This window comes from Hypanus sabinus, chromosome 6, assembly GCF_030144855.1.
Source record: "Hypanus sabinus isolate sHypSab1 chromosome 6, sHypSab1.hap1, whole genome shotgun sequence".
Lineage (NCBI taxonomy): Eukaryota > Metazoa > Chordata > Chondrichthyes > Myliobatiformes > Dasyatidae > Hypanus > Hypanus sabinus.
In genome coordinates this window covers 73,729,244-73,742,020 of record NC_082711.1, presented here as the reverse complement: position 1 = coordinate 73,742,020, position 12,777 = coordinate 73,729,244, and the positions used below count along the sequence as shown (strand labels likewise).

Here is a 12,777-nt window from a genome sequence, read left to right as displayed (position 1 = left end):
AGTCCATTCTCCATGGTCATTGTGTATTTAAAATAGTTGTTTCTTAAAATAGAAAATAAGCTAATTGTGTTTTCAATATCTAAGGATTTCTAATCCAATATGGACTGAAGTATATTTAAATAAAATTTTAATGAATACTAAAATATATATTATTCTTAGGTATATTTTGTTGATCTAATCTTTTTTGAAGAAGGATGCTTTTTGCCAAATGACTTCTTTGGAATGGAGCACAAGAGACGCTGGTCCTCCTTCTCAATAAACCTCTGTGTCCTACTCCAAGTCAGCACAGATGGGAAATTCAAATAAAACTTCATGAATATGTCCTCACAAATAACTTGAAATCTTATTTTCCACAATTACAGATACCTTTTACACCCCCAAATAATTTAATATTTGGGACGGAAACACATTAAACCTCTTCTAAATTTTGTAAGTAGCAGCCAATTCTCTCACCCATAGGACATCCAATTTTCTTTTACACAAAAGTTAGAAGCACCAAAAACCTTGGCCTTTTGGTGAAATTCCACAGCGTTCATTGTAGCAACTGAAGTTGAGCAGGAAATTGAGAATCTGGTGAACTCTTTGATACCTGGGGTTCTAACAATTCCCTGATTTTTCTCAATAGTCTCAATGGGATGGTAGTTCCTCCAGTTGTCCTAAACAAGAACACTGATGTGGTAGAGTCGGCTTAGAGCCAGATCAGGGACTCTTTCGTTGGAAGAATTCCTACATCCCAGCTGTTGTGTAATATTCAATCAATGGCAGGTCCTATTTTCCAAATGGCAGAGTTGCAGCTTGTATTATGAGAAATCTCGGACTCCTTACAAAGAATCTGGCTGTTTGTACAGCAATATGCGGCCTCCATTAGAAGGCAAGTACCCAAGAATGGCAGCTTTGTCTAATTAGAGCCATTTAAATTAGGTAAATCTATACAGTCCCTATATATAACTAAGAATTCAACAGCAAAAACCACAGTTGAATATACTGAGAAACTTTTTCTCAGAGGCTGTTAAAGATTTCTTTTTACAATTGTCCTTTCTGGCTTATCTCCTTGTAACTTACTATAATGGAGATTTGAGTAAGTTACAAATTGCATTCATTAAACTCCTTGAGGTTCAGCTTTTTGTTATTGAGTTATTTTGTTTCTATAATATAGTCATTGTTTCTATAATATAGTCCACAGTTTCAACATATTTCTGCTGCCAGCCAATGACTTTAATAACTAACATAATTTAACCACAGTTTTCTGGGCAATTTACTTAAATGCCTTAAAAATTGCTATGGTATTCTCTAAGCATGTTAACACATTTGTTTTGAAGTTGTATGGATTTATGTCCGGGGACCTGCCAAAAAAGGCACATTTTAGCTTTAAGTGGAACACACTAATTTCCTGCCATTGTCTGACAAGGTCATCAGTTTAAAATATATAAAAATTGGTGTATGACATTTTAGACAGAAAGTAGGACATCACACAGCAATCTTCACATCTACTTGTATCACAGCAAAGTCAAACTGGGCTGAAACTACTGTATTCTGCCAGTTGCTCGTTTTACAGTAACAATTATTCAGTTTGAATTATCTGTTTAACATAGAGTACTTAATGGCATCACATTTTGTCCATGATCATGTTTCTTCCATGCAAAATACACTGGACAGAGATGAGCAGTGTATTTACTTTTAAGTCATAATAAAGAGTTTAAGAAATGCAGAGGTCTTGTTCGTTCCCGTACCACTACTGATGAAATTACAGTCAGCGCATTTCCTTTCATTCTTCTCAACATCCTTCCTGGTGGCTGCTCCACACCCGACAACTCCAAGAATTTATCCGATAGTGGACTGAGAAAGGTTCCTTCAACAAGTGCTTGTATCTTCTTCATTAGATTATCACAAAAAAGATCCCTCCTGACTTGTTCATAGTTCATTGTACAGAAGATCTGAGATAATTACAATTGTCATTCATGACGACGACTGGATAATGTAATGAGCTCGGCCACTGAGTCACTGATTGTGTACTATGCTTGAAGTATGTACACAGGAGTCCATAGTAGGGTGGGGCATTCAATCCTTTTTCTTTCAGTAAATCAGACAGCTGAATCCCCAATAGGGTTCATGTTTTAAAATATATTTGTTGCAGTCCATTCACTTTACAGTTCTGTGATTATCACTGGCCCTTGTCCTCTTACAACTAAAGATGATGATTATTGATCAACACGTTGTCAGTGGAATTGACTTAGATCACATTAACATAAAACAACAGCTTCATACTGCAGTGCAATATTCTTCCTTAAATCTACACCAGTATATCACTCCTCTTGCTGCACCACACCACCACAGCTATCATTACAATAGTTAGACAGATAGGAACTGCGATGAGGATACAGAGGATGTTGTCAGGAGGGTCCTGAAAAATTAAGATTTCTGAAGTACAGTTTGAAAAGAATAATTTGTGAATGTTAATTACATAGGTTTCCAGTTGAGGATTCGGCCAGAAGCAATAAACACTTTCTGCTGAAATCTCCATGCAGAATGAGAAGGTACTGTAATAGCTGAAAAAGGAAACACAGAGTTAATTAACATACATGGATTGAAAAGTAACATGTTGAACAAGTTAGTTTTTTTTAAGCTTTACTCTATCTTAATCGAAGCTAAACTGCTATGACATTGAATGAGTATTAATTATAGCTATTATACTCTATAGCCCTGTGGATTACAGAATGGAATTTAAGTGAGTTTTATGATGGGAATGATAAACTGTATATTTCACTCACATAAATGCAATAAAGATGAAAATTCTATTCTACCTTTGAAGCAACATTTCTTGAATTGCCTTTGACCCTAACAAATTCTCAAAACTTGAGAATTTATTTTTACCCTATGCATTTTATCTTTTTAAAATCTATCAATTTTCAAAACCAAAACATGGCATTGCCTAATCTCACTTTACTGGGAACAAGAAATGAGATTGCATAACATTATTTATTCAGTGTTACACAACTGAAAATTGAATTATACAAGCAAGCCCCACATTACAACCATTGAGAACAGAAAATTGCTCCTATGGAACTCACAAATCATTAGCCAAGAATTTGAGACACAAGTAATATTCATTCTTACAGAAGTTATGTGAAAAAAAAGAGAATTTTTCTTCAGTTCATCTTTCTTGATAAGTGCAGATGTTGTTGCTTCATGTTATAGAAAACCACAACATTTAAGAGGAATTTAAGGTGGGGGGGGTTATATGGCAGGGTTTAAGGGTCGGCACAACATTGTGGGCCGAAGGGCCTGTAATGTGCTGTACTATTCTATGTTCTAACATGGACCATTTGATAGGAATGGAGCCCTTCTCCCAGGGAATTGCCTGTAATAATGTTCCTGGACACATTGCACTATTCTAGAACTTCAACAGTGATTCATACATGTAAACCTGACATGATTTCCTTTTTTTGCACACAAGAAATCTGGCAGATTCCTGTTGATCTTTACCAAGTTTTTCCATGGACCATAGTAAACATCCTGTCGGGATGCATAATGGCTTTGCATGGCAACTACTCTGCCCATGACAACGAGAAGGTACAGACAGTTGTGGACTCCATATCGCAAAACCTAGCCTTCTCTCAATAGACACCTCACTGCCTCAGAATCGACGATAAAATCAAAGGCCCTTCCCACTCTAGACATTCTCTCTTCTCCCCTCCTCCATTGGGCCAAAGGTACAAAATCCTGAGAGCATATATCAGCAGGCTCAATGACCACTCTACCCCGTTGTTAAAGACTACTGAGTGGTTCTCTAGTACAATAAGATTGACACTTGACATCACAATCCACCTTGTTACGATCTTGCACCTTACTGTCTAACTGTAATGTGTCAATAATAAACTAATTTGAATTCCATTTCCAGGTTGACATAACTTCATTTGCTAACTCCTTTTTTCTCAAGAACTGCGTGAGAAGCTGCCCCAGCTGTAATCATCAGTATTCGTTTTTAATATTGCAGCTAACATAAATGTCACATGACCCCATTTTTTTTATAAATAAACAAACTACAGATCCGGGAAGTCTAAATTAACCACTGGGAATGCTGAAAACATTCAGCAGTTCAGGCAGCATTTGACTAGAGAAGGAAAATTTAACTTATCAGACTGAATCATGGACTTGAATAATGCAGTTCTGAGGAAAAGATAGGCCTGGAACATTAACTGTTTCTACTTCCACTGATATTCTCTGGGCCATGAAGTGTTATCAGCATTTTTGTGGTTTCAGTATCTAATTTTGCATTTAATTTGCCTTAGCAATAAATAACAGTATTCTAAAGTTAGCTTTCCCGCTTACTCACTGAACGTGCCTTATTAGTCTTTTGTCAGTCGCATACAGACTCTCGAAGCTTACATACACCTGAGTTACGTACTAGTATTGGCAGATGGGCTGGAAGGAATTTCCGGTTCTTATGCTGCAGAAACCTTCTGCCACATGAGAACCAGGCCTGCAGTCAGTCGCATTTCTGACTTTTGAACTGCTCTGATTACGAATGGTTCACCGGAACAGAATCCTGCTGTAACCTGAGGTCAACCAGTACAAAATAAACCAGAACCCTTTGCCTCCCAGGGCTCTACCATGTCTCACCATTTATAAACTATGTTTCTCTTTTTATATTTCCTGTCAAAATGGACAATTCCATATTTTCCCACATTTGATTTCAGTTGCTAGAAGGAAGGGAAGGCGAAAAAGTCAATGGTGGAATGCAGTTACTGGTCGTTCGACTGAAGGTGCCTGTAGCCTCCCTATTGAGTTAGGAGAGTGCTTGAATATTTTTTCAGGCAAAGGTAGATGGAAACGCAGGTTACTGTGAAAGGTTACAGGAGGATGTAGAAATCTGAAGTACAGGTCACAACCAGAACAGCTCTGTTCTTATTAAATAAGGGAGCAGGATTAAGAGACTGGATGGCCAACTCTTTTTTATTCACATTTGTATGTTTTCACTACATTGCCACGTAACACTTCTAAACCAATTTAATCATCAAAAAGGATGTAGAGATACAAGTCTTTCCTCATTCACAAATTTGCAGGTTTTATTCATATGGCTATCCAGGCAAATGATTCTACACCTCTACTGACTAATGTTTCCTCATTGCTTCCTGCATTATTGAGGATTCTATTCTGGACTAAACTTCTATTGTGCAGCACATTCTATAAATAAGTATTATTAAAACAAAATCTTGCTGCACCACTAACACCCTACAAAAACTTCTGGGATGTCTAAAATAGCAGAAAAGTGCCAGAATCATAGTTGGATACTTTTTCTGCCAGATGCACTAGGGACAATTTTCAGGGATTCATCTTCAAGTTTGAATGAATATGCCACAGTTGTCACTGACTTCATCAAGACCTGTGTGAATGAGTGTATGCCTTCGAGAACATAATGGACATCCCCAAAATAAAAGTCTTGAATGAACCAAGTGATTCATAATCTGTTTAGGGCTAGATCTGTGGCATGCAAGACCACTGATCCAGAACTATAAAAGAAGTCCAGGTACGACCCTACTGTTCCAGGAGAAAAACCCGTCTCTGATTGAAGTTAGAGACAAAATAGGATGCAGGTCAGCTCTGGCAGGGTTTTCAGGCCATTACTTGCTACAAAGCGAAATCTAGCATCATGAATGACTATGACGCTTCATTCCCAGATGAGCTCAACGCACTTTAAACACACTTTAAAAGGAAGAATAAAAGTACACCTCTGCAAATTCCTGCAGATCTCTCTCTGAGGCCGATGTCAGAACACCTTTCAAGAGGGTGAACACTTGCAAGACGTCAAGCCCTGACAGTGTATCTGTGGGATTCTGAAATCCTGTGACAGGGGTGCTGAAAGACATATCCAACCTCACTGCTGTAATTGGAGTTTCCCACCTGCTTCAAAAGGGCAACAATCATACCAGTGCCCAAGAAGAGCAGGGTGAGCAGCCTCAACGAATATTGCATCAAGGCAGCTCACTCAACAGTACGCACATCGACTGAGATGAAGTGCATTGAGAAGTTGGTCATGGCTAGAATTAACTACTGCTTAGGCAAGGACCTGGACCCGCTGCAAATTGCCAATTGCCACAATAGGTCTATAGCGCATGCAATCTCGCTGGCTCTTCACTCAACTTTGGATTTCTTGGACAATAGCAATACCCATGTCAGACTGCTCTTTATTGACTACAGCTCAGTGTCAAACACAATGATACCCTCAGTTCTAATCAACAGGCTCCAAGCCTCAGCCTCTATACCTCTCTCTGCAAATAGATCCTTGACTTCCTCATTGGGAGACAACAGTTGTTACATTTTGTAACTCCAGAAACTAACTGAATGAAAAACACAGGAGTCAGGAATAATGTGTCTATGTCATTTTACTTTAGTGAGGTGTTCAAATATGTCATGGTGGCGTAATGACGTATACCATTCACATACTTTTACATATAACCCCGTAATGGATTAGGAAAAACAAGAAATGCTTAATCAACAACATATTTACAATATTATTCCAATATTTCTGAAGTATTCCATACACAACAATCCTTCCTGCTTATCTATAAACTGCAACTCAATCTGCATTTCAAATCGAATATGTAACCTATTGCTCTCTAGTCATCATATACATCAAAAATGTCTTTCCTGACAAGGAGGGAGTCACTCTGCTTGGCAGGTGAGACTTTTGGCTGTGAAACAATTTCAGAATCTGGGTCCTCCTCTGCAGTGGTTGTAGGAGTTGACTGGGAATACAGGAGGTGGTTCTGGCAGCACTAACCACCTTTCTTCTCTAACAATTGGCTCTGCTCTCCTCAATTGATCGATGTCGCACCTCCAGATGACATCAGAAAAGTGATCCAGTTCAGCCTTTAATCTTACCAAGTGCCCATTTTTAATCAGCTCATTAGTCCCTTGCCAGGACATCTTGTACAGAAGTGAAACATTAAACGTCCGTGTTTGAGGAGCCTTCAATTTGTCTCAGCTTTCTGTCCTGCATACTCCTTCTGAGAGTGGTTTGTGGAGATCCAAAGGTGAGTGCAAGGGACGACCCAGGAAAACAGAGTTGATTAATTGTTGGTTGTAGAGTGTGCTGCATTACGATATAGGAGGAAACTGGTGAGCTTCTGACTCAGAGTTAGTGTAGTGTGCTCTGCTGACATTGCTCACAATACATTATCTAGGCTCTGAACAATCCTTTCCACCGAGCCATTTGTAGCTCGGTGGTACAGTGCAGATACAATATGTCTTATTCCATTCATTTTTGGGAATGACTGAAAATGTTTCACAACAAACCGTGTTGTGAAGAATGTTTCTGGAACACCCTTCCTCGAGAAGAGGTTTCTCAACACATCAACAATGTGTGAGGCTGTAGCGGAGGCTATTGGGAACACTTCTGGCCACTTCGTAGCTGCATCCACTACTACCAAGACATTTGTGCCCATGAATGGTCCAGTAAAATCCACGTGTATCCTCTGCCATGGCAATGTAGACCATTCCCAGGTATGGGGAGGCACTGTTATTAGCATTTTCTGGATATGCTGGCATGCAGAACAGTGTATGGCAAGTTGCTCGATCTGCTGATCCATCCCAGGCCACCAGACAAAACTTCCAGCCATCAGTTTCATTTTGCCCATGCCTAGGTGACCATCATGTAGCTTCTCCAACACTTTAGCTCACAGCTTGGATCGTACAACTCTCAACACCAATCAAGGGCAAGTTCATCACAGTATTGGTAAAAATGAGGGAACTGGGATTTCTGCTGCACAGTCCAGCCATTCTGGGTGGCCACGTAGGCTGAGACAGTGTGGGGTCATTTCTAGTTTCACTTTGGATCATCTCTGCCGTAATAGAGAGACTTTCAATTTGCATTAGGGAGAATATATCAAGAGGAGTGTCCTCTTATGTAAATTTTTCAGTTATTTCCTTTTCCAAAGGTAAACAGGACAATCCGTCTGCCTTTCCATGATTAGTCATCCTCTTGGATTCAATATTGTAATTGTGTCCTCCAAGAAACAGAGCCCATCTCTGGATTTGTGCTGCTGCTGTTAGTGGAACACCCGTCTGTAGACTGAAAATGGACACTCGCATCCGATGATCAGTAAAGAGGGTAAACACTCTCCCACACATTTTATACCCCAAACCAGACTCAGGGTTTCTCTGTCAATCTGTGCATAATTTTCTTTGCAGCACTAAGGGAATGTGATGCAAAGGCTGTCGGGAGTTCACTTCCAACACTCATAACATGTGAAACGACTGCACCTATACCATACGGCGAGGCGTCACCGACAAGCTTCACTAAACAATGTAAATAAAAATGTGTGAGTACAATGTCTGAAATTACCACTTCCTTTACCGTTTTGAAAGCCACCTCACACTGTTTTGCTCATAGCCATTTCTTCCCGATCTGTAGCAATGAGTTCAAAGGATGAAGCACAGTAGCCTGTCTAGCCAGTAACCTGTTATGGTAACTGACAAATCCTAAAATGGACCACAGCTATGACACATCCTTCAGCAAATGAGAATCCATCACTGTTTGAATTTTCTCGGCACACTTGTGTACTTTCTGTGTGTCAGTGGTGTGACCACCATAAGTGATGCTTGGTTTAAAGAATTCACACTTGCTGCATCATGCTCTGAGCCCATGATCCTCTAGTATCTTTTAGACTATCTTGAGATTTTGGAGATGTGCTTTATCATCCTCACTGGTAACAATGATGTCATCCAGGTAACACTGAGTGCCTGGGCAGCCTCGCAGCACCTGGTCCATTTTTTTTGCCAGAGCAGACGCAGATGCTACTCCAAAAATAAGCCTATTATAGTGATAAAGCCTTTTCTGAGTGTTTATGGTGAGAAACAGCTTGGACTCTTCTTACACAGCCATTTGTAGGTAAGACTCAGTTAAGTCCACTTAGCTGAAATGTTTTCCTCCAGAAAGGTTTGCAAAGATTTCTTCTATCCTGGGCAGAGGGCATTCATCAACTTTCAGTACTGGGTTGATGATAAAATTAAAATCACTACAGATCTTGGTAGACACATTCTTCGTAGTGTTACAAAATTCCCGTAACTGGATCACTTACCGGCAAAGATAGAGAGGTCCGTTGAAGTCTGATGGTACTATTTTTAATAGTCTTTATTTATAAAGGGGCACAAAGATAAGATTAATACAGACATTCAGATAATATACGTCGTCAATACTCAATCTAAAAACGCAGGTATAATAATAATCATCAATAAGCAATAGCTCTATCGCTTGTCTAGGGGATATTGTATTGTCCGATGGAAAGATGTAAGTCACTGTCCTTTCAAGCTGCAGCTCTCTGGGTTTAAGAGAGACGGTTTGAAACTTGCCTGGGTCCTTATGAGGCCAATCCGCTGAGTCGGGGGAGTTGGTTCCCCGTTGTTAGTTCCAAGTTGTTTTCCGTGGTACCAGCCACCAGCCCCCAGGCAAGGGAACCGAACGCATGTGGCTTCCTTCAAATGGCTTCCCGCTATTACGGGATCACTAGCGTTTCTTCTGGTGCATCTGAAGGGGTTGTTCCCCAGTCCCTCTTTTATACTTCCTCATGGGATCTCAGATGTCAATCAGGTTAGGATGATGCAATCCCTCAACCAGCCCACTCTGGCCATCCCCTGAGGGGCTTCAATGAATAGTACAGTACTCAATACACAACTTGGTCTTCCGGAGACAATGGCCATGTCCCGTAGCTTTACATCACTATGGGGGGGGGGGGGGAAGAAACGTGACATCCTGCACGTCTCTCTCTCATTTCCTGGGCTTCCTGACCCAAATCAATAGTGATCTTGCGATTCTCACAAAGGAGGAGGCTACCTCACACCCTTCGGCCCCTCAGAGTTGTGGTACATTCATAACAGTAGCTACTGGGAACAGTGGTGCTACCCAAGGGCTCCACTCAACCTGGGAAAGAATTTCTTCAGCTTCCATGCAATTTAACTCACTGGCTACTTTGTCACTGATCTATAAGGAAACAGATGGGCTTTTTTTAAACCTGGATGTTGCATTATCATTTAGCACTATTTTACCCTTGATATGTTTGCATTCTCTAATGCCATTGATGAACACTGCTGCAGAATTATCTCATACCTTTCTTAATTCACTTTCAACTGACTCAGTCTCAATTCTTAGTTGGAAATCTGCAGGCTTCAGTTCAGTATCTTTGAAGTGCCATTCAAACTCATTTTTTTTGGAAAAACTGAAACAGCTGAGCCAGTGTCCAATCCCATTTTAATTAATTAGCTGTTCACTTCTGGTGTAAGCCATACTTCTTGTCTATTGTTAGTTTTCACATTGTAAATCTCAAGGCTACTCAGTCCTGTGCCACTCTCATCATTATCAATTTTTCATCAACAGCATGCAGACTAATGCTCTTTTTGAAACTGCAATTTGACTTTTCATCTTTTTCTCTACCCTCTTCAGTCCATTTATTTTTGTCTGCCTCACATGTCCTTTGTATGTGTCCTCCTTGTTGCATTTTCTGCAAGTTTTGCCTTTAAATCTGCATTGGTCTTGTCTATGTGCACCTCTGCCACAAGGGTAAAACCATTTGACTGGCCAGGCAGTTTCTGTTTAGATATTGCAGATTTGTTTATGCTCACTTTCATTCCTGACTGAAACTCAACTGAGACTGGCTGCTGTTTTCATTGATCCTGTGATCTCTACTGTTCTTTTAAATGTGAGTTGTGCTTCAGTTAGGAGCCATTTATGAATGCACTCCTGTAAGATTCCACAAACTAACGAATCTCTCAGCGCATCATTAAGTCTATCACTGAACTGACAATGCTTGGACAATTTCCTCAGTCAGCTGTGTAAGCTGAAATAGATTCACCTTCCTTCTAATTCCATTTATGAAACCTAAGTGTTCTGCAATCAACAATGGTTTCAGTTCCAAATGCTCCTGCATTACCTTCATAATATTATGAAGCTTGTTTCGGCTTGTTTGATTGGAGTAGATAAACTTCTAAGAAAACTGTTTATTTTTCTACCTACTGCACTCAGCAAAATTAGCACACCTTCTGCACTGGCTATTTCATTTGCTTCAAAATTATGCTCAGTTTGTTCAGCATATATCACCCAGTTAGCTGTTGTGCAATCAAGTGTGTTTGTCTTTCCAATGTAGCCAGCCATTTCTGTTTTTTATTATTTATTATTATCACCTAGTACTCACTGTTTATGAACCAATAAATGTTGTCTGTTTTCTGCTTTTAAGAAAAAACTCAACCATCTCTTTCCCTTTGCAAAGAAGAAAAATATGCTGCACTTCAACAGGTAAGTAGTCATCTCGGGCTTGTTTTAAAACCTACTGTTATCTTTTGTATCTCCAAAAACTAACCAAAAGAACAACACAGGGACCAGGAATGTGAGTCTACTTCATTTTACTTCAGTGAGGCTCAAACACCTTCGTTAAATTTGCCAATGACACAGCTATTGTTGGCAGAATTTCAGATGGTGATGAGGAGTCACACAGGAACAAAATAGATCCGCTGGTCAAGTTGTGTTACAGCAACAATCTCGGACACAACATCAATAAGACCATGGAAGTGATTGTGGACTTCAGGAAGGGGAACTCAAGGGAACACACACTAGTCATCATCAAGGGATCAGAAGTGGAAAGGGTGAGCAGTTTCAAGTTCCTAAGTGTCAGCATCTCTAAAGATCTATCCTGGGCCCAATATAGTGAAGCAGTTACAAAGAAGGCACCACAGCAGCTATATTCCATAGGAGTTTGAAAAGGCTTGGTATATCACCAAAGACTCCAGCAAAATTCTAAAGATGTACCGTGGAGAACTTTGTAATTGGTTGCATCACCACCTAGTATGGAGGGGCCACTGCACAGAATCAGAAAAGGCTGCAGTAAGTTGTAAACTCAGCCAGCTTCACCAAGAGCACTAGTCTCACCAGTATCCAGGACACCTTCAAAAGGTGATGCCTCAAGAAGCACCATCCTTTATTAAGAATCCCCATCACACAGGACATGCCCTCCTCTGATTATTGCCATCATGGAGCAGGTACAGGATCCTGAAAACACACTCAGTGTTTGAGAAACAGCTTCATCCCCACCGCCATCAAATCTACCAATGGTCAATGAACCATGAACACAACTTCAGCATGTTTTTTCCTTTAGCTTTGCACTACTTATTTAGTTTTTTATATATACTTACTGTAATTTATAGTTAGTATTATGTGTGCAATGTACTGTTGCCACAAAACAACAAATTTCACGGCATATACCAGTGATATTAAAGCTTCTTGCAACACCACAGGGTGGAAATGAAGGTATCTTTTTAGGAAGACAATAAGAGGTTGCATATGCAAGAATTGGGAGCACAAACAAACTGCTGGACAATCTCAGAGGGTAGCGCAGCATTTGTGGGGCTTAGAGGAATTGCTGATCAGATCAACAATCCATCTCTCCACTAAAAGGCTCGACTCCCCTGAATTCCTCCAGCAGTTTTAGTTAAATTACCATCATAGGAGCAGATTAGACCATTTGGCCCGTTGAGCATGCTCTGCCATTACATCATGGCTGATTTATTTTCCCACTCAACCCCACTCCTTCACAGTTGAATGGTTTATGTTTGCAAACAGTTCTCTTCAGTTCCATAAGAAATTAGTTTAATACAGACATTTCTCTATTATTGAAAATTATATTTTCAATAATAACATACCTATAGGAACATTTCCATGTAGACTATTTAATCATATAATTACAGTAAAACAAAAGGAGAGGACATACAATTAGCAAAAAATAGTGGGAA

The 12,777-nt window shown here is 39.8% G+C and overlaps 1 protein-coding gene across 1 annotated transcript in view; it reads right to left on the bottom strand.

Annotated features, from left to right (window-relative positions):
- Positions 1-276: 276 nt before the first annotated feature.
- LOC132395018 (receptor activity-modifying protein 3-like) overlaps positions 277-12,777 on the bottom strand; it is a 77,349-nt gene continuing 64,848 nt past the window's right edge. The window contains exon 4 of the mRNA XM_059971345.1: positions 277-2,546. Within this exon, the coding sequence (XP_059827328.1) occupies positions 2,291-2,546 (256 nt within the window). The 3' untranslated portion in view covers positions 277-2,290. The remainder of the gene's footprint in view (positions 2,547-12,777) is intronic.